Raw genomic sequence first — 24,964 nt, forward strand, 5'->3', positions numbered from 1 at the left:
TGTTTAAATAATCTTGTAAAAGTATGTAGAGCTGGTTTAAATGTAAACATTAGACTAGGATAGCACAGAGCCTGCTAAAGAATAAAAAAGTTCACAAAGTGTCCAAGGCTGAAAGTAGACTATATTCTTAAAAATGTAATGGCACAGACTAGGAGAAACTATCTGGAATACATTTAACTAATGAGGTAGGATTTTATATCTTTGACATTAAAACTGATCCCGACAGATGCTATAACCTACCTATAAATCTCCCAAATTAATTGAAATCCTCTTCAAATTTCCCACCAATTTTACTAGGAATTCAGAAGCGCCGATCACCACAGTACTGAATTGCACAGCCCCACAAACAAATGCCACACACAGAGTGTCTTCAGCATTTCAAACTGTTGATATATGATGGGGGTGGGGAGGGATTTTCCTATGTTTTTAATGGTCACTGTTTTTTCTCATCTTTAGTGCAAATTCATTTATACTTTACTCTTCTAGGATCTGGCAAGAGATCCTTTTTCAGCTATTTCAAGGATTTTAGCAAACTCTTCACAAGACATTTGAATCTGTTAGTGCTTTACAAGAACTTGAACCTGACAGGATTATGCTGGCAAAAATACTGACCTTAACTAACACAGCCAAAAGCTAAGCATTACCACAAAGATATACCTTTACTTTTTGTTTTATGGTAGCATTAAGGACATGTCTAGACTGCCCTGCAGTTCAGACTCTGGAGGTGCAAACAGCACTGTGCCCCAAAATGCTATGCTGTAACTCCCCTGTGTGGATGCTGCAGCCACAAACTAAAAGGTTCCTACTTCAAATTAATGGAATCTTGTCTGAAGAGAACTATGTTAATGTGAAGTAGAAAACTTTGTTTGCACCCACAGCATTCACATGGGGGGAGTTACAGTGCAACACCTTGGTATGCACTGCTATTCATGCCCCTCCAGTCCAAACTGCAGGTCAGTGTAGACATGTCCCTAGAGACCCAATCAGGATCAAGGCCCCATTCAGCTAGATCAGGGGTCGGGAACCTATGGCACACGTGCCAAAGGCGGCACGCGAGCTGATTTACTGTGGCACACTGCTGCCAGCCTGGGGTCCCGGTCGCCAGCCCCACTCAGCCCGCTGCCAGCCTGGATGGACGGAACCCCGGGCTGGCAGCGGGCTGAGCAGCTCAATCTGCTGCCGGCCTGGGATCCCAGCCACCAGTCCGCTCAGCCCACTGCCAGTCTAGGGTTCCATCAGCCGGCCCCTGTAAATGTAAAATGTATTATCGGCACGTGAAACCTTAAATTACCGCGAATAAATGAAGACTTGGCACACCACTTCCGAAAGGCTGCCGACCCCTGAGCTAGATGCTGTGCAAACATATAGAAAAAGACAATCCTCTCTTTAAGAGAAAACGCCTAAAACAAAATAAGAAAGTCCCTCTCCTGAAGAGTTTACAGTCTAACATTAACTTTTAGTCCTAAATCAGCAACTAACTTTAAATGCCGATTGTTCAAAATAGTCTGTATTATCAGAAATAGGAGACAGTAAATATCACACACATACAAATCCTAATCTTGCTGAACTACATGTTTGTGTTGTGGTGGGTTTATACCACATCAATGGACTTATGAACCCTGTCTGTTTCTCTGATCCTATGACAGTACTGTCAAACACTTTTCCCTTTGAGTATTTTTCCCTTTGCGATAATGAATATGCTGTACTCCTGGGGGAACCCTGCACCAAAAAATTAAAATTCTGCAAAATTCTGCATATTTTATCTGTCAAAATAACAATCACACCAGTTTCAATTATTTTGGTAATTTATTTCAAAATGCCTTTCAGCAAGTATGTCTATAACAATACAGACAACAACAAAGATTCAGGAAATGTTTTTTGATAAACAGATTCCTTACTAGGCATATTAATACAGAATTCTGAGTAGTAATTCATTTTAAACTACAATATAGAACCGCATTTCCCATACCCCTCCGAAGCAGTGCAAAGGCTTGAGGGAGTCAGGGGTAATGAAGGAGCTGAGGGAGAGGGAAGTAACTGCTGGGAAGGAGAACTTGGACAGTTGGTGGGTATGAATGGAAAAAGTGTGGAACAGATTTTGGGTTGTTGGTTTTTTATGTGGGGGGGGGGGGGAGCTGTTAGGGAGCTTTCTCCATGCAGACTCTGGCTGATCACTAGCCTCTCCCATTCAGTCAGGCACATCTGCCCCATTCCCATGTGTCCCTCCCCCCTCACTCAGACACCCAATCCCCATGGCACCCCCCCAACCACCCGTGGCCCTGCACCTCCACTCCCATTCAGCCCCTGCCCCAATCTGTCCTCCCTCACTAGTCCTTATGAACCCCTGTCTGTGACCACCCCCCAGCAGCCCTATGTGCCCCATGTTGTCTGTCTCCCCATATCCCCTGTCTCCTAACCGGGCCTGACTGGCACTGTGAAGAAGGCGTAGGCAGTTTCTTTCTCGTCCCTATGATAGCTGGGGCTGGCCGGGAGCAGCTGCTCTGTTCTAGCACCACAGCACCCCCTGGTGAGAAAAGGCAGAACTGCAGCAACTTCCAGCAGAAGTTATTTTCTGCAGGAGCGGGGCGGGGCGGGGGGGGAGGGGCAAAAAAATATGCACGGCCCATGAATTCTGCACTGTCACATAATTTCCCCAGGAGTACTGTTGGGATACAACGCACTGGCAAATCTCAACTTTTAGAATTTCATTCTGGGAAACAATCCAGAAGCCTGGGTGCTAATCTAAACTTGATGCCCATGACCAGCCCAGACTCTCTCCAACTCAGAATTCTTCTATTTTTTGTGCCATCTCAGTGGCGGAGAGAGAGACCAATTAGCATACTTCAAATTTGATGCAACAGGAACTTCTTGGTTTCATTTAAATTCAGAAGAAAGTCTAGAAAATGCATGTCCCAGAACTCACTGTAGTATTGTGTTGTAAATTTTCATTCCTACCAGATTAGAAGAGATTCTTAAAAAGCAGAGGGAAGAATATTATCAGTGAACTCTGTGGTATAAGTTTCATACTGCCTCCAAAGGCTTTAGCATTTCCATTTCCAAAGTAGACCAGACTCTCCCCGTCCCCAACCCTGAAGACCTGCCACTGCATAAAAATGTCTGGGGCATGAAAGAGAGGTGGAAGTGCATACGGTTATGTTGGGAACTCAATTATCCTCCTGTTTCTGGGAGACATGGGGACTCCTTAATCAAGTATTGAGTTCAACTCAAGGACAGAGAAGTTATTTTAAATTCGATCAACTCACCATCACTACTTTAAGTTTAAATAAAAAAGTGTTGATAAGAGGTCAATAGAATAACTAAATGTTCAAAGTCAATTATTTTTAAGTGATCTGGGTATATTTTACAAGCTCCACAGATTACTAATACTTACTCTTGTCCAGTCGTGGTCGTGGGTTGTACCTGTATCCAACCTGACTCCAGAACACTGGCACAGAGCCTCGTGTTTGGATAAATGAGAGAGTATGATTATGGACATGAATCAATTGCTCTGTCTCCACATAATTTGCCACATTCCCATTTTTATCAACACCTCTTCGCTTATACCGCATCCCTAGAAGACAAAGAGAAAGATACTGATCAGTTTATTCAAGAAAGCTGTGTAATTTTTTTAAAAATTAATCCTAAATATGGATATTCTGTACCCTTTTGGAAAGAGTTTTTGGTGGTGAGGAAGTAAATTATGTGAAATACAAGACAAATCAGACAGGCTATCCCAACTGACAACACTGACGTCTGGTTCCTTTTCTGGCTCCCATCTCCAGTTTTATTTTAATTTGGCAGAGATGAAACAAGGCTTTGGTTTTAGTCCTTATCCTCCCCTGCAACTATTCCCAAGGGTTGCTTTTGTCTATCCAGCCTATACACCTGTACTGAAGCAGAATCTTAGCTGTAAGAACAATACTACCATTAGGACAGTACTTCCTGGACAAACCACAGTGGTAATGTCACTTGGATTACATCACTTTCATCCTTCCCTTCCCTTTCTATCCCTAAACACTGTTGCAGCGAGTGTTACCTTCATATTAGCACAGGAACAAGATTAAAAGTCAAGTGCTGATTTGTGAGTGTTGTGTGCTACTACTGGAGCAGCCCTATAGCAGGAGTTAACTATATGAAAAAAATGTTAGGGCGGGGGTGGGGGGGCCTGACGGTAATACAGATCACACCGTTTAGTTATCACAACTCTATAAAATAATTAATCCGTTCCAAAAGGCATATAACCTTGATAGAGCAGATTTCTACCAAATGAACATGTACAAGCAAAACCTGAACACTAAAAGCCAAAATACTAAATTGAAAGTCAAACTACAGATCATCTTTGACTGACAGATGCTCCAGTTTACAGAACAGTGATGAAGAAAGCTCCATGAGCACCTTCAAGATTTGGAATATAGGCAGAATGGTTCATTAACAAATGAAAGCAATTAAATTGCCATCTATATACCTAGTTCTGTGCATTTTAAACATTTCTTGCTGCTGTGGCTATTATACTTTGTTTTTCCATCCAGGGTCCTCTGGCCTGATCGCCAAGTACAGAAGTTTGGAAAAGTTTATAATGGTTTACATCAGTATTCCAAAGGCAAGAAAGTTAGTCAGTTCGTGTAATTACACTCATATTAAGTAGGAAACTAAATTTATATAGAACATGGAAATGTAATTCCACAATATTAGAATAAGAATCAATCCCTGAAGCAGCACTGAACTTCTGAACTACAGAGCATTAGCTAAACAGTACTGTGTGGTGGGGGTGTCGGAAGGACGTTATGTAACTAACAGTATCTAAACTTTAAATCACCACTTTTTCCTCAAAATTTCTAAGGCACCTAGAGGATGGCAAGGTCTAAAAACAAAGCTTAAGTTTATTTTTCTGTACAGATTTGGAGGAACTAATTTTACAAAACATTAGAGCTTAGTGCTTCAGTTGTTTCTCACTTATCAGTGAATTTTGGAGTGTGGTTCTGGACTGAACCATGGAGCACTATTATTTTTGAAGTTTTATCCTTCACATCCCTTTTGACATGGTTAATATCTTGGACACTCTGCTTACCAGCTCTGTGCCGACTTCGGCGTGAGATAAGTGCTACCAGAAATCGCGGATGAATATCATCTACACAAATTGGCTCCTGAGGAGGCGTCTCTGGACTGCTTTTCTCATCATCAGATGCATCACTGTAATTAACGACAAGTTCTTCAATCTGTACAAAGCCCTGGATGATGGGTATAACCCAAGAGTCCACTTCTGCATTCTGTAAATTACAAAAAACATTTACATCTATACCAGTTTTAACAGTTACTTTTAAACTATCTACAGAGGTTTTTGATATTATTGCTATTTCTGCAGGTGTTCTTGGTGTTACTCTGGCTTTTAGAGAAGTCTTCTCAAAACTCAGGTCCAATCCCACAAAAATTCCCAGAATGCCCTGCCTCTTCATTTTGTACGAACACCTTTTTTGCCTTCTCTTCTGATAGCGATGGTGCTTTTATTTTAATCAGTGGAGCCAGAGGGGTTTTTTTGGGAAGATTGGTGAAAAATAAAACCAAAGAGCTCCCCTGGTGCATTACAATGTAACCTAAAAGTTTCATCATATTGCTCACTTTATTAATTAAAAAAAAGTTACATTCTTTAAGGATTTCATTTGTGTTTTACAGACAGCATCCAAATAATTTAAACTTTTTTTTTTTAAAAGAAGGTTTGATCACTGACAGTTAATAGTCGAATTAAAACACAAGAGTCATGTGTTCTGTCAAATGGAAGAGATCTGTTGGGTAAATAATATCCTTCCAAACAAGAAGCAAAGAGCTTTAGAATATTCAGATTGGATTTTTTTTTTTAAAACATCCACAATAAGTATCCCTATTGGAATGTTGAAAGATTAAATCATCCTTGCTAAAATGTCAGATCAGTACCAAAGTCTACTCACTTAAGAATTTCCAGAAGGCTTTCAGAAAAGAACTCTCTCTTTTATCAGTCTTTTCAGGAGGGAGAAAGCAGTTCTTTCCTTCTTTGTGGAATTCCCCTCTAGTTGCTTTTTATGTTACACTGCTTTTTGTCTGGCTCATCAGAATCTCTGTTCAAGTCACTTTCAAAATACACCTCTACCTCAACAGAATGCTGTCCTTGGGAGCCAAAAATCTTACCGCGTTATAGGTGAAACCACGTTATATTGAACTTCCTTTGATCCACCGGAGTGCGCAGCCTCGCCTTTCCCCTCCCCCCCGACCCCGGAGCACTGCTTTACCGCGTTATAGCCGAATTCATGTTATATCGGGTCGTGTTATAGCGAGGTAGCAGTGTAGTGGAAGTAAAGAATAGTGCACCTGATCCCGGCAACATCATGCCACAAGAATTACACATTCCATTTATCTTTTTAAATTAGTTGCCATAAATGGAAGAAGTTCATCAGATCAAATGCACAGAGATCAAAATTAACGTCAGAGATAACCGCTACTTCTACTTTGAAGAGCCTCACATATTTGTGGAAAGTCAGGCATCATACATGCAGCAATTAACCACACAGTATCAAAGAATAACCAAAATGTTCAAATCTTAAATGATGCATATATGGTTTAGATTAGTTTCCCCTTAAATATAAATGTTAAACAGAAATAAATTTCTTATATTCTAAATGTACAAAAACAAGAAAATGTAATAAAGATAAGAGACATATACTATGCTTGATATTAGCTGTAATCTCTAAAACAGTGGTCCCTAAACTGTGGTGAGTATCCCCTAGGAGGCCACGGAGGAATGTGGCGGGGAGGGAGAGGTGTGGGGGGGGCGGGCACAGCAGGATCCGAGCCAGCCCCCATGGGGGACGGAGACAGAGCGCCACCCAGCCCCGCCCTGGCCCCAGCCGCAACTTCACCCCACTCCGGCCCCAGCTCTGTGCCCTGCTCCGCCCACATCCACAGCTTCACTCTACCCCCAGCTTCACCCCCAACCCAGCTCTGTCCTCATTCCCTCTCCACCCGCAGGCAAGCACCACCTCCAGCCCATCCCCCATCCGCAGTTCTGCCCCAAGCCCTGCCTTCAGCCCAAGTTCCTCTGCTGAGTCAACTGTGCAGTAATGGAAGGGGGGCGCGGACAAATTCCATTACTGGTAAAGGGTGGGGTTACAGGAAAAGTTTGGGCACCACAGCTCTAAAAGGAAGCCTCTACTGAAATTAGCTGTGAGTTGTGTCATAAGTCATCAAGTTTCTTATTCTCCTACAAATTGTCATGTGAATTTGCCCCAAACTATCTTCTTTTTTGCTCAAAAACAGAAACGGTCATATTTGTGATATTTCCATTAGTTGTAAACTAATTTTCTACATTTTTCACCTTGTGGACAAAACCTTTATATATTTAGGCCCTGGTCTTGCAATTCTCAACAAACGAGAAGACTCCCACAGAAAGATGGCACATTTGATGGCCATGTTTTATTTTTTAAAACCACAAATGACAGAAGGCAAGTGTTAAACTTTGTTTTGAAGTTTCTAGTGAGCCCAACTGGTTAGTTTTAACCTTTAAATCATTGTGATATATTACACTATGTTCATCTATGAGCTTGAAAATTTAGAAGACAGTCTTAATGAAGCATTTCTAATTCATATTTATATTTAAGGAAAAAAGTTAAAGTGGGTTGTTTGCTGCTTTATCACTTATATATCAGCCATACATACTATACTAACAAAAGCTCAGAATACTTTGATGCACAGTACCACTTTGTACACTGAATAGTATTACTATTACTTAGCTGTATTACTATAGCACAAAGGAGCCCTCGCCAAGGGCTAGGATGCCACTGTGCTAAGTATTGCACAGACATAACCAACCTGGGCAGCCAGCCAACCAGGGAAAGAGGCACCCCTATACTGCCAAGGTACCTAGAAGTCCTCTCAAGTCCCCCAGGCAGATGGCCAAGGTGCTGGGGAGCCTAGCACATGAGCTACCAGGAAAACAGGCAGGTTTCTGTGGAAAGTTTAGTTAAAATCAACATAATCCCACAGAATATTTCCATTGCAACAAACCTGTATTTTCCTTTGGACAACTATGTTAGAAAATTTCTGACCACCTCTACTGAATTGTGCTCAGCTTTAACAAATTTAAGATACACTTTTTAGAAAACAATTACTCACATCAGTATTGATGAGATCTTGAATCATGTGTTTGTTCCAAAAGAATCGGTCATCAACCTATAAGAGAATAAAAATGGCAGTATTTTAAACAAGGTTTTTCAGAGCCTCTCAGTAAAGAGACAGATGTGATCCCAAACATGAATTAAACTACCCAATAACTCCAATTAGTTATCCAACCCTTCGCTGCTCGCTCTTTTTTTTTTTTCCCCCTTAATCCAAAACATTTTGAACAGATCTCAGACCGAGACATGTTCTTGGTAGTTTTTAATTTTGTTTTTATTATGTAGAAACCTAATGTAGGGCCAGTTGGTGTATTATACCAGCTGATGATCAGGCCTTTAAAAGTTTCAAAATCAATACCACTAGGACTCAGAACAAATACAGTATGTTGAAAACACAGACTGGGCAGTCCTCTTCTGACATATAAATACTTACTTTCCTCCACAGTGGCAAGTTAGTCTTCTCACATGAGCTTTGCTTCTGGACAGAGTTTGTTAGGTCATAAGTCAGACTGTAGTAAAAGGAGTCTGAATCCATGAACATTTTGAAGAGTTCCTCTAATAATCTCCTCTCCAGTTTCTCCTTCTCCTTACTTTCTTTTATCTGCAAGACAGAAGAATATTATTACCTTTTTAGTGGAGCTAAATAAAAATCAGGTAAGGACACTTGCAGACCAGCATGCACACTCTAACAAAAACAAATTTTCCTGATGAAGAGGCCCATGTAGATGTAGGCAAGATCAAATTTAATATAAAACGAAGTAGTAGTAGTAGTAGATTCTTAGAGGTGCTGGGCACAAATGCAATTTTCCTTGTGCATCTCATGTATCGCAAAGCATTTTTTCCAAGAAAAGTATCCAGAAGGTGGGGCAAGCAAGCTGGATATGAACATATTTTATAGACCGTTTGGGGAATTTTATGAAAACTATTGGCCTAACAAAATGTTTTGCTAAATTACTCAGGTTTATTCAATTTAACTTCATTCAAGATTTCAACCTACTGAATATTACCATGGAGATTTCAATCTAGAATTGGAAGACTAATAGAAGAATTTTGCTAGAGTAGAGTCTCTCTGAGTAGACTTGAGCCCCAAGTCTTCTTTTTAACTTCAACACTATGAAGACACAACCACAGGCATTTATCAAGCAAGCAGTCACAGTCACATCTATAAAAGTTAGGGATCTCACCTGGAATAATTTTGGTGATTTAAGCTATTTTATTAGTGATTCTTCAGAAGGATGTTCAAAGTCAAAACTGACTGAAGGAGAGAGATGCATGTGAAAGATTCTTCCTCTCATGATCATGAACAGAACAAAAATAAACGGATAGGATGGATAAGGATCTCTTGCACTTAGAAAGGCCTTGTTGCTACAGAAAAATGCTGCAGATGCTGAGGTAATATTACATCGCTGTCTGTAATAAAACCAGCAAGTTAGAAGTGACTATAATAAATGAAAATTCCCTCTGCCCCTTGGATTTATTTAGCAGAGTAAACTGGATTCTGAGCCAAAGTGGGAATCATTCCACAATGTTGATTTCAACATATTTCAGCTGAAATGAAAAAGATCTAGAAATGCACCACAATGTAAATTTGTAACAATGCCTATTATTGTCTTTGTAAGAGAGGAATGCTACTCCAATCTGGGTGCCTTCTGGGGCTGTGTGGCCACATACGCAAATGGGCTGACGAAGGGGGAACAAATTGTTCTAAAAGAACTACCTTGAGAACACGAGGAAGCAGTTTTCAGCTGAGGTCTTTAAATCAAGAAGAAACAGATGAGTTTAGGGCCACACATAGCAGCCATCTTTCGCTCTTACTGCATAGTTCCCTGGCTGGGATGATTTAGCTGGGAATTGGTCGTGAGCAGGGGGTTGGACTAGATGACCTCCTGAGGTTCCTTCCAACCCTGATATTCTATGATTCTAAGCCATGCAGAAGTAGTAGATGGTAACCATCTCCACTTCAGCCTCTTCTGCCCACACTTCTGAGAAAAAAACCAGTTGAGCAGGTCACTCATTTTTGCTACGTTGAATTGCCAGCGAAGTCCCTCTTGCTGCCTCCCATTCTCATTTTAAGGACAGCAGACAAGGAATCCACTGAACCCCATCTTGTAAGAAGGGAATGTCCAGAAAAACAGTAGCAAGGCAAAACAGCAAGTGGACAATCTTAATGACAGCAAGAAATTGGACATTTGTATAGTTTGATTCAGAGAACACAAATATGTGGCATCTAGCCAAACTGAAATTATGGGGTCACTTGCACTACTGCAGAGTCATACATGGGGTCTTGTATGTGCAACAGAGCTAGAAGTTATCAAATGAAATTTTTCTATGATTTACACTTATCCGTAACCAGTGTTCTTCAGATATTAGTCCCAAGCAAAAATGGAAATTTGGTATTTTCAATCAAATTTTTCTAGAGCAAACATATGACAAAATCCACAATTAACTGTACTCTGGAAATAAACGTGTGTTAAAGTATCCAAATATTGTGAAGTGGTGGCTTTCAGCTACCATACAAAGCCACCAACAGAAGTGGCCCACATCATTATTGATGTACATCTTTACATTCCACCATTTGGTTCTTCTAAATATTTAAACTCAATGTTAACACCTAGGCTTATAAAAATACTAATTTTTATTATATTACTCAAAGGAACAGAGAGCAGGACTTAAAAAACTGAACGTACAACTGAGGAGAAATACTTTACCAGTAGAATCTCACCTTCAGTTGAAAGTTAGTGCTAAGCAGGGGGCCTAAACTCTCCCTCTTGAGTGTTTCAGCCAGTTAAGCCAGACTGAGCTCTGAGAGTGGGGGTGTGAAACATTGTGAATTCTCCCCACACACACACACACTCCCCTTTGCTATAGCCATTCTGAGCAGCAATGCCGCCTTCAACAAGAAGAGAGAGTGGGGACTTACTTCCATGACAAATTAAATACATTTGCTGCTGACTGAAGGTGGGGAATGGCTGCAAGAGAGAGGAGAGGACAGACTACAGACAAACAAAATTGCCCGATTTTTACACTGGAGATTATAAAGTGTTTTCTAACGACCAATCAAACTATCACCTTCAATTAGATTAGCATCTAAAAGACTCAAAATAAACTATCATTTATCTCGCCTTCCCAGACAGAATATGAAATTAAAAGGAAAAAGAAATGTATGCATGTAAAGCTGCTTGCCAGACTATGGCAGCTCCAGGATAGGTACAGCTCTGATATGGTTTCAGGAGAGAAGACATTCACTTGTCACCTTAACAGGTAGTATACCCAGGAAAAGAAAGTCAAGAAAATGACTGAAGAAACTTAACCTGTAATTAGGCTTGGAGAATTTGATTTTCATTTTGTTATAATTTTGACGCTAACATAAATGTTTATTTTTAAGCTTTTTTATTTATCAATTTAAGTTTTCACAGTTGCTGGAAATTATCGGGGTCAGACAATTATTTAATCATAGTAGACTTAAGTAGTTAAAGCTTTATAACTGTTAAAACACAAACTGTCAACATCAAATGTCAAAGGAAATATCCTTACATCAAACTCTAGTAAATTCTCAAGCCTCATTTTTCTTACTTCGCCTGCCTGTAAATTGCAGTCATCATCCACCGGAATTTTTTTGTTTGTGTGTATAGTGAAATCGACATTTACAATAAAAAAATCGAATCCTTCCAAGCCTACCTATAATGGTGACACTGAAGTCGTGTGCCCTAATGCATGTGACCATAGAGGTAAATTAAATGCAACACCTGAATGACTTCTTTAGAAATACTCTTCCCTTTTACTGATTGGCTGCTTGCAGCTCCCTCCTCTACCCCCCCCCCCAACACACAGTCTCTTAACCCCCACTTCCCTCCATGCCACTCTCAGTCCTTCCCTCCCTCTATATGTGGGTTTTATACTGCCACACATCTCCACAGTATCCAAGCATCTTCCGTATAAAACCAACAGCAGCAAAACCCCTTGCAGATTTCATGGAATTCCCCACTCTTCTCCTCGTTTCCCCTTCCTTTGCCTCTCTGTTTAGGTATTCCACTCCTACCATCCCCTGCCCAACTCCACCTCCAACATTTTTTTTTCCCCATTATGGAACTAACTCAAGGCTTGTAAACCATTATTTTGTATGTTATAAACCTTCCGCTCCTCCCCATCCCCTTTACTTTTCTTGTCTATTTAGACTGGCCATGAGTAAATTTAGGCTGGAATTAGAAGACTGTTTCTAACCATCAACAGAGAAAGGTTCTGGAACAGCCTTCCAATAGGAGTAGTGAGGGCTCAAAACCTAACCCGTTTTAAGATGGAGCTTAATATGTTTATGAACAGGATTATATAACATGATTGCCTGCGATAGCAGGGACTGAACTTGATGATCCAGGAGGTCCCTTCCAGTCCTATGTTCTTATTGTTAACTATTTGGGGCAACAGGGTGCAAGTTGTTGGGGCTACCAGATACTACAGCAATACAAAACTAATAATATTTAAAGTATATCCCAATCAGTATCAAGAATGACAAGTGTATTAAAAATATGTGTTTAACTTTACTGGAAAAAATGCACAAGGGAGGAAAAGGTAGAGGACATTATAGATAAAATGTCATAGTATCAAGCTATGATTGTTTATCAAACATCTTCAGAAATAAACTTTTTAAAAGAGGTTTACATTATAAAAATCAAACACTGTCAACTCATCTGTTCTTTGAGAAAACATTTTTCTATTTTACATGTGACAACTGTTTAACTTAGATAACATCATCCATGAATCAACCAGTTCTCCACTGGTGCCTCAAAAATGCTACCCCCAAAATATATCAAGTACAGTGCTTTCAAAAGCACAATTTGCCACAAGGAAAATCTTCCTAGAGATCACACTCAAAACATTAAGTGTTTTATGAAGAGTCTCTTCTTTTATTTGGTCTTTACGTATTGTTACTATCAATAACTGGCTGATTACATTATCAAGCTTCAAAGTGCTAACACCTTGTTCAATAAAAGTGATTAAAAAATACCAACCCCATAGATTCAAGTGCCAAACCAAAATCTTTAATAGAAAAAAAGTGGCTTAGAGGTACTTATATTAAACAGTGAACACATACTATAAGTTAAAAAAAATTAAATATTGATTCAAGATTAAGCCTCCATCTAGTTCCCCTAACAACTGTTGGATGTGTATATGCACTTCATTACAGGACAGAATTCAACCGAAAATTCTTTGTAGCATTATCTCTATGAGAGTTTAACATCAGCATGAGCCTAAAAGCATACCTCCAACTATCACAAAATATTGTTCTGCAATCTCCTCAAAATATAAAAAAAAATGGAACCACTTGTTTTTAAATCAGAAGTTTTCAAGTTATCAAAATTTATCAGTAACATGGGAGGACTTGGACACACCTACCACAAATACATAGGGGAACCTCCCTTTAAGTCAATCCTATCATCTGGATTCTATGGAAGGACCCCAACATTTAGGAAGAATTATTGGGAGAAACCACATACCAAGTCAGACTGCAGAGACCTTGCAATAAATAACAGGTGGTCACAAAAATAAATGCATTAATAACCACACTGTCCCTTTAGACTGTACATGTTATTTAAAAGCATAAAGATGATATTTTACTTTGTGTGAGGTCAGTCTACTTTTTTAAAAGTCTCAAACTAATTCAGCATTGGTTTATTCTACTCCATTGAGGATTTAAAAACAAAAAACTAAAAAGCACCAGATACACCTCTACCTCAATAGAACGCGGTCCTTGGGAGCCAAAAAATCTTGCCGCGTTATAGGTGACACCGCGTTATATTGAACTAGCTTTGATCCACTGGACTGCACAGCCCCACCTCCCTGCAGAACTGCTTTACCACGTTATATACAAAATCATGTTATATCAGGTCGCATTATATCAAGGTAGCAGTGTACAACAGTGGATGTAGAAATTACAGTTTTAGTAGATCATGGGGATCATCTAGAGAAGTGTTCTGAAGTGCTGAAATTATTGAAACTAGCTTGTTTGTATTGCATACAGTATGTACACATGTGCTATTGTTTGTTAGATTTAGCTCCTGAGTGTCACTTCAGATTTCTTACTACAGAGTTTGGAAAAACCATCTCTCATCCACTAGGTACACAAATCCAAAAATAATTTGAAGTGTTTGTATCCTTTTCAGGCTACTTTCCAGGTAAAAAGTTGAATTGTTTTTCTACTTTGCTGGAAACTGAAATTAGTCCTGAAATTAATTAGGCAATATCTACAGATCTCTGCTCTGTTCCATCCTCGTGGATTTTGTTTCAAGATGTTGACTTTATGATTAGGGTTATAAGATAGAAGAATGTTTTGTATGCACAATTTTTCTCCTTATTACAGAGTTAGCAACTAGTTTTATAACTAGCAAATTGTTTTATAAAGATGAAAAATATCTCTATTAACTCCACTTCATCAGGAGAACTCTTCAAATGTACTTTCCATTCCAAGTGAATATAATTCTGTAACAGTTGAACATTTAATGCTATGGGCCCACCTTCTGCAAATCTATATTACATAAAATCAAATGAACGAGCATGAGGACTAAAATGAAATACTCAGGATGGAAGTCAATTTGTTTTCTTTGTGTTATATACTACATAATTCTAGGTCTTTTACTGATTTTCTTTACAGAGTGTATTATGTTACTCTGGTTATTCACCACAGCCTTCAAATCACTAAATTAAAAATGCTTTGAAAAACCACACAAATTAAATAGTAAATCCTCACCTTCTTTTTATTTGATGCAGACACATTTGATTTAATTTGAGTAAAGGTCTTGAGTAGAAATTTAGAGTCATCTGGAGACTGTGTAATCTTCTCTGGCTTATTTATCCCAAAGTGATGCTTTTTACAGAGCTAAATAATAAAAATACTGTGTCAGTTAAAGTTGATACTTAACATTTGTCCCAACAGCAATTTTTATTTACTACCTTTTAAATAAAATTAAATTTCATTAACATGTACTTAAACTCTCAGTAAGATTAAAAATAATGCTAATATCTTCATCAGAGTTCAACAATAAAAAGTATTTACATCTTTCCATTTACTTCTTGCAGTGTTAATTGCATGCTTTATAATGTGTTCTTTATTCACTGCAGTAACTACTTAGACACATAAAAAAAGGTGACAAAAATCAAACCAATTATTTTGACATGTACAGTACAAGCATGCTCCACCAAAGAATGCTTGTCAATACTGAACTACCACTAAACAATACAAACGTAGATTATAAAAAGCTCTGTTAATTGTTATGCTAGTCTTTGGAAGTCACATTGATATTTTAAATTGCTGAATAAATTTTTTTTTTAAAGAGGGAATTACTGGTTAATAGCAGTACTTCCATAGATAATTCTGCAAGATTCAAATCATTCACTCCAAAGCTCAATCTTACTTACTTATGACCATACTAGTGCACAATTCTACAGTTCTGTCCTAATTTCTCTTGTGTTTGGTAGATAAAACAGAAGTCACTTTTTTTCCCTGTTAAGTGCACACTCACCTTTTCAGATTGTGTCTTCAGAAAAGACTGCAGATTATGTCTTATTTTAAAAATGATACAGTTAAAGAATTGTGAATACAATACATGAGAGTTTCATTTTCTAGTTATACACAAATATTTTTAATCCTAAAATACCAGTGTATATCAGTAAAGAGAGGAATTACACTTATGGTGCCTTGTACACCTTGGTTCCTTCATCCAACGCTGAACCATTCTGAGACACTCTCCCCCGTCTCCTCATCTTTGCCTTTGACATGGCACACTAGCAATTACTTTTACTTCTCTCTTCCTCCCCATAGGGCAGAATGTAAATCTGTCCATAGGCATCAGTAAGTAATTAACAAAGATTTGTTAGTTCAGATCTTCAATTCTATTTACCTTGAACAAACCAAAAGGTACTAACCACCATGTTACAGAAAGAGAAAAAGCAGAAAGTAAAAGGATGGTAAGTTCATACACCTTCTAGCATATCCGTTTAATTGTATCTTTAGACTGGCAATAAGTTTAAAGTTATAAAAATCCAGGATTATCTAGATTTACAGCATTATTATAATTAGTTGGCTTTTTCCCAACCTCCTACAGGGAGCAACAGTGTGACAGATACTGATCAATTGTGAGCTAGAGAAGCTCCCTTATGGCTAAATGATGGGGTTTTTACCTGTACATAGGTATATACAGTATTACATGTTCATCATGTGCTGCAATGTTGTCAAGTCTTGCGATTTCATCAAAAGTCATGATATTTGATATTTTTTTCTAAAGCCCCAGTTCCCCATTTAGAGTCAGGTGATTATGTGAGAATCTCAGCTTTCATTTGTAAAAAAGTTTTACACCTCCATGCATGTGAAGAGAGACTGAGAACATGAACCCTAAAGGCACAAAAATATAGAAGACGAATAAAAATACAACTTTAAAAATCTTGTCATCTTTAAACCAAATAAAGATTTTGGGGGGCCTGATTCATGTTTACTGAAGAATCAGGTTTGGCAATACTGAGGCACTGACTATTGGAAAACACTGCAAGGGCAGACCAAGGCAGTGCCACGTGAGCCCTGCAATCAAGAACTAAATTAAGGCCCTCCAAGTTAGCGATAAGGTACACATTAGCATTGTTTACCCTTTGGGCAAGGTACAATTATATCTTCCTTGTGATCAAGTGACGTTGTCTAGAATTTATTCCAAATATACCACAATATGTAATTTCACTTCCTTCCATGTATTAATATAGGGTATATTCATCTATCTTTTCAGAAGTAATTCAAGTCTGCCTCCCCATTTCAAGTTAGTCACACTTAAGATTGGAAAAAGATGCTAAATGAGGATGTTTGACCATTATTACACAACACCACTAAATTCCTAGCCCATAAACATATATTGCCCTGCTTTTGCGCATCATTCTCTTTTAGCAAGCAACTTTAGAATCCCGCACCAATGACAAACTATAGCATCTGTTAAATCTCATTGTGAGGATAGAATACCAATGCAAAGTAATCAAGCTATACCACATTTCACTGAAGTTATTTCAATTTACTGGGGCTATAATAATTACACTATTTCACATGCTGTAATTTGTTTTCTCACTATGATCTCTGTATACCTAGTTTACACTTCCAGAGCAGTGTGCTTTGGCAGGGTGTTTTTTCTTTTTGCTGTTGTTTTGGGTTTGGGTTTTTTTTATGTTTTAGATTAACTTAATTCACTGATCATCACGTCTCCCTGTCCGGTTAGATCCTCTACCCCCAGACCAGGCACTAGCATTACACACTGACTTACAGCTCCGACTGATATGCCTCAGCCCTGACTCTGAGAGGTCATCACCTCTCCAGGATGAATGCTCTTCTTCCACTAGATTACTTGGATAATAGAGATGGTGTACGATTTTTTTAAGGGCCGGTTTCCTTAAAACAGGGTGAAAGTAGTGTTCTCAGCTTTGTTATCTGCAAAGTATCAGACTCCTGAGGAGCAGGTTACAAAGTTTCAATAGATAAACTAAAATCCAGGTCCACCAAGAACTAAAGCAACTTAGTTTAATGAGCTAAAATACTCTCCCCTTAGGTCTTACAGTGATAGCGGATAGTAAAATATACTAGGGCCAAATAAAACTGACATTCAAATCTGCAAAAATCCTACAGATTTGGGAAACTTTTCCAGCAGCTTTGTTTTTTGCTCTCTTATAAGTGGAAACTGGCTTACATTTCTAGATTGACGTACATACAACAGAATGGTGAACAAATTCATTTTAGTAATACTTTTATGATATCAAATAAAATATCAAAGTTCATAATACTTTTATGTCAAATGAAATATCATGAGTTACACAGATGATCTCTTCTAATACATTCTGAAGTAGATCTGCAAATTTAGTATTCTGAAGCTTCAGAGAGTTAATCACAATTTCATTGTCATCCCATATCCTCTCTAGTATAAGAGAGCATTATATGGGAAGGAAAGAAGTAAAGGATTTTACTCTTAGCCCTGGTCTACACTAGGAGAGGGATCGACCGAAGATACACAACTTCAGCTATGAGAATAGCCTAGCTGAAGTCAACGTATCTTAGGTCGACTTACATCACGTCCTCATGGCACGGGGTCAACTTCCACCACTCCCGCATTGACTCCGCTTCCGCCTCTCACCGCGGTGGCGTACAGGAGTCGATGGCAAAGCGATTGGGGATCAATCACTACCCACCCCTCCGGCGGGTAGTGTAGACGTACCCTTAGAAGCGACATGTTAATGACATTACCTCAAACACAACATTGTTTGTGTACGTGTGAAAGAGATAAAAGCAACAGCAATATGCCAAGTCTTACTATCTTTACAAAAGGTTTACCGTTGAACAAAAGTTCAAAAATGCTCCATAAAAATTTGGAATCTATAAATACTTCTCTCAATCACTGGGCAATCAGTAAGAGATTATTTATTAGACTTTTTCCACAACTCTCCCCAGTTGCTTAAGCACACCCCATCTAGAGCTCTACTCTTGTGTGCACTAAGGTTCACAGCTGAACCCTTCGGGAACATTGTGACAGTTAGAACAAGTAACAGACTTTGCGAAGGCACTTCTGAACTACAAATACTTTACTCTGACAAAACAAACGATATACAGATCTATGGACAAATAATACTTGCATGCAAGACACTCCCTTGGTTTCCTCAGCCCTACTGAGAGCCCTTTGGGTGTTAGCATCCTTCCAGGAAGGTCTAGTCCTACACCCTGTGAAGGTTGTCCCCCGCCTTTAAGATGCCACCTGATGTGCTGAGATACCACTGAGCCAGCCTGCTCTGCCAGTCTGGACACCCTTTTTACCTGTCTTGCTGAGCCAGGCTATTAAGCCTCCTCCAGCACACACACAGGCAGGGCCACACCCAACTGCAGAATGACACAGACACTGAGGGTATGTCTATACTCCCCGCCGGATCGGCGGGCAGCGATCGATCCAGCGGGGGTCAATTTATTGCGTCTAGTCTAGACACAATAAATCGACCCCCAAGTACTCTCCCATCGACTCCTGTACTCCATCGACACGAGAGGCGCAGGCAGAGTCGACAGGGGAGTGGCAGCAGTCGACACCGCAGTGAAGACACCGCAGTGAGTAGATCCAAGTACGTCAACTTCAGCTACGTTATTCACGTAGCTGAAGTTGCGTAATTTAGATTGATCCCCCTCCCCCAGTGTAGACCAGGCCCGAGAAGACTCAGCTTAAGTGATTTGCCCCAGCACTCAGGTGTCCACCCAAAGGGATATTATGAAATCCGGCTCCTCCCTCAATGTGGAGGAAGGTATGCACAGGCTCTTTACCCCCCGCCCCAAATTATAAATTGCACAAACTGGGTTATATTATAAACAAAAAATAAAATTTATTAACTACAAAAGGTGAATTTTAAATGAATATAAGAGATAACAGACCGAACAAAGCAGAGTACCGAGCAAATAAAACAAAATATGGAAGCTAAGCTCAATATACTTAAGAAACAGGAAACAGGTTAGTCTATAAAGTGCCACAGGACTCTTTGCTGAGGTTACAAAATGTAATTTCTTACCCTAAATGTTATTTCAGGCAGGTTGCAAAGTTTCTGTAACTTAGAGGTCTAGTTATATTTCTTTTCAGACTAGACCCCCGTCTCAATCTGGACTCCCCGCTTGCCTGCCTTTTCAGGTGTCTTTAGCAGTCTTTCTTCTTGGGCAGACAGGCCATGGAGTAGAGTGCCCTTTGCCTTCCTCCCCGCCCTTAAATAAGATTTACATAAGGCGGGGATCCTTTGTTTCCCAAACTTGACCCCCCCCTCTTTCCTTTTAGTGGAAAGTTACAAGAAGTCCAAGATAGTGTTTAATATCAAGTGACAAGACCACCTGGCCTAGTAGTGTCAGAGTTATGTCCCATGACATAACTCCCAGGAGGGAGAGAGATTAGTATCTTCACAGTCTTGTTGTTCCTTCCTAATGGCCCATCAAATCTGATGGCGTGTCGTGGTGGGTGGGTGCCTTCCCAATACACACCCAGTTGTAATTGTTACATAGCCATATTCCTAACTTTAGATACAGAAATGATACAGGCACACAAGTTGGATAATTACATTCAGTAAATCATAACCTTTCCAATGATATCTTACATGAGACATCTTGCATAAAGTACATCTCACTTATGTCATATTCAGATCATAAGTATATGGAGTGCAACATCACAACCCCTAAGACTACAGTCCCCCCGTACACACAAGTCTCTTTTTAACAGCAGATTCTAAACACCTTGTCTATTCCTGTCCTTCCCCTGCGTTTTTTTTCCATTTTCTACTCCTCTGCATTCATTACAGCAGTTAAGAATCATTAGCAAGCCCACAGTCTTTAGCCAATAGTCTCCACTGTCCCCACCTTGGACAGGGACAAAAACCTGGTGTCTTGACACCCATATTGTTTAAGCATCAGTGATTAGGCTATCTAGAACTATTGCCTACCTTCCTGCACGTGTGTAAAAACCTCCAGGACTACGTTAACTCCTGGCACCCGTGTAGCAGACAATATCATAATAATTTAATAGAGCTATACATCGTAATAAAAAAATACAGATGTCCCCCAAGTTCAACACAAAGTTGTTTCCCCGTTAGATGTATTGGTGAACCGTTCCACTGGGACAGAGATATTTTGTATAGGGTTTTCAAACAAAGTTTCTCTCATCACAGCTTACACTTGTATCTCTACATCATGATAAGGCAAAGAAGATATCTACAGTTCCTCATGAAATCTAGTGGACTATTGCTTTGGGTACCATGTTGCAGCATTACATTTCAAAGCCACCTTTTTCTAAGCATTTGAATAATCAACATCCAAACTGAAATTAAACACTTTATACATTTATGTCTGACAGGTAGTTATGACTGAATCAAAGGCTTACAAACTCAGTCCTTTATTTTGCAGACCATAAAATTACCATCTGTTAACGGTCATCCGTGCACTAATTATTCATGCTACAAGTCAGAATGAAATCACTAAACCTCAGATTATTTCAGAGAATTGTTATTAACTGAACTTTTTTTTACAGAAATCTTAATTTAAACATCAGGAAGCCCAAAAATAAAAAAGTTTTCATAACTAGATGTGAGAGCAATATCACTTATTCAAGTAGGAACATAAAAACCATAGTTTAATTTCCAGTTGACATAAGCCATTTTGCTGTTCAGTGATTAGTGACTTCTGCCAGATTAAAACCCTGTCCTAAATATGAAAGGCTCTATATATTTCAATGAGCCATCCAGTCCACCCACCTTTTTTTTTTTTTTTTTTTTTTTTAAAACAAACGTCCTGGTCCAGTTTATGTAGACTAGGTCTTGTAAAATTCAGTAAATCTGTGTCTTTTCAGGGATTTTCTGCTAGTTACCAATTAGTTATTTCCATAATCTCTTGTTTAGAATGGAGGTAAATAACATGATCATTTTATTTCTAATGAAATTTCAACAAGGAGAAAAAAGACTATAGAGTTTTATTATTAATCTTCACGTCTCCACTACAGATTACCAGGAAACTGAATAAGATATATAGATTCCTTGACAATTATCTGGGTGTTTTCTTCCACAAATTTTTGTGACAGAAGAGTGAAATTTTGATTTTTGATGGGTGATTATTAATAATATAGTTACCAGATACTATCCTAGTGGGAGGTTGTCAGCAACACTGGATGCACATATTCATGCAGTTCTACTCCTATTTCTGCACAACTTGCTAGAAGACCATGGGCAGGCAGGAGCTAATAATGTAGAAGTAACACACTCAGACCCCAAAAGGGGGTCTGACAGAAAGAGTGCTTTGCCACACAACAGCAACTTCCCATAATTGTTGAATGAATAATTCTTTAAAAGAGTTCATTTCCCAGTTAGTTATAAACCTTAAATGTCAATACACCTTAATTGTAATGACATTTAAAGAATACATTCTGGATTTGTTAGATTGGAGCATTTCTTACTAACAAGATTAGCTCTATAGTCCTGAAGATATCCTATTGAAAACCACAAAATAAGCATGAACATACACACTAAATAAAAGTGGGGGGTCAGTCATTTCCCACTGAAGCTCCTGATGATCTTACCTTCATAGGTACTATCCTCCCCTCTGTATCTCTGCAGTGAGAGTAGCCTGAGCCTAAAGGTGGTGTGAATTTCCCCTCTGTGGCTTACACAAAAGCCCCCACAATAGCTTCAACCTCTGCAGAATTTGAGGAGACTGACAATCTGATCAGATTACTCTGTATTCTTTTCCTCCCAACCTACAGTGAAAGTTAATACAGTCTGAGGGTGTATTTAACTTGTACAGTTTTCCCTCGTTTCTGTGAAGTCCATTTTAGAAAAGTCCTGGGGCAGACATAGTAAGAGATGTTTGTGTATGAAGGACTCCTACAGGAGTCATGATCACAAAAGCAAGTAGGACTGCATGTCAGAGTGGAGGCAATGGGCATCCATGCCAACATCTGTCACCTCCTATGCATCCCAGGGGATATGTTGGTCCAATAGAAGATAGAGAGACAAGGTGTGTGAGGTACTAAGACTTTCAAATTAGAAGTTTTCAAGATTTTAAAATCATACCTCCAACTCCAGATCCTGAGGGTCTGTTTCAGAGAGTGGAATCACTGCAATTTTGGTTATTTTGCATACTTCATGGCCTTCTGGAAGCTTGCCAATCAGTGCTTTCTGGCGAATGAGAAGTAGCCACCATGGTAGATCTGGAAAACACCAGCAAAATCTGTTAGTGTCACAACAGAAAATAATTAAACCATATTCACCAAGAGGACACTTAATCATATTAAACCCAAAGGCTTAGTCCTACCTTAAAAATGTTATCTCATAGGCCAATTCCCTCCAGATTATCCTGATCTTTGTGGGAAGAAAAAACCCTGTGCTACTCTACCACTGAAATATTAAGGAAAGTCACCATGTTGTGGGATAAGCTATTAAGGGAGAGGGCACCACTGCTTCACCGACAGCAATTAAAATGATCCCAGAGTTATGCACATTCCTGCCAACATCAATAATGCTAGTGCACATTCAAAAACAAGGTCAGACAATTTGATTTCTGTGTCATTAGAAACAGAAAAGGAATAAAATTGGAGTTCACCGCATGGAAAAGTCAGCCAGCAGGGAAAAACTCTCCCACGAGGCTGTATCACACAAAAATGGAAAGTAAATAAAACATTTAAACACAGCTGCTGTGTCCATTTTAAATGGCCTTAATGTGAACAGATCATTTCAGTACACAGACATGAAATGTCTGACATAAAATCAGGTTTAATCAAATTATAGAGCCTGTATTTTTAATGTGCATGTTAACCATGGGGATCAAGAGACAAAAGCTTAGTTTTGTAATGAGAGAAATGTTAGTTATACTGGCACCTAAATAATCTTTGTAACAAAGAACTGTGTAATACCTGACATCCATGTGAAGCAGACAGGTTTATCATACCCTCAACAATTCAAAAAGAGATCGGGAACTAGACAGAAGTTAAGTGGTATACACAGGCCTCCTAAATTCCTGTCCCTGGTTAATCCATAAAACTATATTATTACTGTTTTAACAACAAACCAAAAATATCAGACTAACTCCATTCTCTTGTCCAATATGCTGGGTTTTGTTGTTTGTTTTTTATAAACACACACCCTCGCTATTTGTTGGACTCGGCAATCTCTAGTTCTTAAACTCAACAGTTAGCAATAGTAACAAGACCAGAAAAGGCAAAGTATCATACACAGTAACATAGAAACGTTAAAGACCCATTATTGTAAATGGACAGTTCCACATTTGGAAAACATAACACCTGAATGTTGGCAACCTATTCAGCAACTTTATTGCTATTGAATTTCTTTCCTCTCTTAGATATATTTGGCATCTCCCATGTTTTCTCCTTAGCTAAACAGCTACTTTTTTTTTTTTTTTTAAGCACTATGGAACAAAAAGGATACATCAAAATTAAACAAGAAGATTATCAACGGTATTTTTTTCCGGTTTCTAGAGCATGTTTTCAATGCAGAATTCAGGATTTATTCCAGAGCTGTGTGCAGTTTTCCAGTAGCTGCCATTAAAAATACCCTACCACATCCCAAAACCAGGATGATATATTTACTGTTATCTAACCCCTATGTCTGAATGGTAGGAGAAGAACTGAGGTAAAAACCTATGAAGTTTATTAACGTTAACCTTAAATGGGAATCAAGTATCTACGTTCCTTCTCTTTCTATTGCATTATCTCCTGTACCACAGTAGTATTTAATCATTTTCCTTTCCAGCAGACAGCATCAGGCTGCCAGCATCTTCACTGGTAATACTGGATAACTCAATAAGTCTGGCAGCATCTCTTTTCTTCCCATCATTAAATGGAAATTTATCACTGATGTCACTGAAAGATGGGACAGACAAAGCACTTGGGAATGTTCTGTAGTAAAAACTCTTTCTGGGAAGGGATGATCCAATTGGTTTTTTTTTTTGTTTTTTTTTTTTTTTTTTTTTTGTTTCTTCTGTAAGGAAATGAAGTTTTCCTTTTAAAAGACCATGTAGTAACCCTCTCCCCCCATACACACAAAAACATAGAACAATTAAGGTATTGCATTTAATGAATGTTACCATTACCAAAAAGATGGTAGAGGTTTTTTCTGTTATTTTTAAAAATTTGGTTTGGTCAGCTCAGTGTTTTAAAAGAGGGACTGAGTGGTTAAAAACAGTCTAAAGGAAGTTGAGCTTGCTTAAGACAACATTAATAAATCCTATGTAATACCCAAAAGAACAAGATATACTGCTGAATTTAAAACTATATCCTGATCACAATGATATG

The 24,964-nt window shown here is 38.8% G+C and overlaps 1 protein-coding gene across 1 annotated transcript in view; it reads right to left on the reverse strand.

The window, feature by feature from the left end:
- The window catches only part of INPP5F (inositol polyphosphate-5-phosphatase F), a gene marked incomplete at its 5' end in the record, with an annotated part of 100,441 nt that overhangs the window by 26,834 nt on the left and 48,643 nt on the right, over nucleotides 1-24,964 (reverse strand). The window contains 6 exon segments of the mRNA XM_034775887.1: nucleotides 3,392-3,571; nucleotides 5,069-5,267; nucleotides 8,140-8,196; nucleotides 8,575-8,742; nucleotides 14,884-15,012; nucleotides 22,728-22,864. Coding sequence (XP_034631778.1) covers nucleotides 3,392-3,571; nucleotides 5,069-5,267; nucleotides 8,140-8,196; nucleotides 8,575-8,742; nucleotides 14,884-15,012; nucleotides 22,728-22,864 — 870 coding nt within the window.

Source organism: Trachemys scripta, chromosome 7 (assembly GCF_013100865.1).
Source record: "Trachemys scripta elegans isolate TJP31775 chromosome 7, CAS_Tse_1.0, whole genome shotgun sequence".
NCBI lineage: Eukaryota > Metazoa > Chordata > Testudines > Emydidae > Trachemys > Trachemys scripta.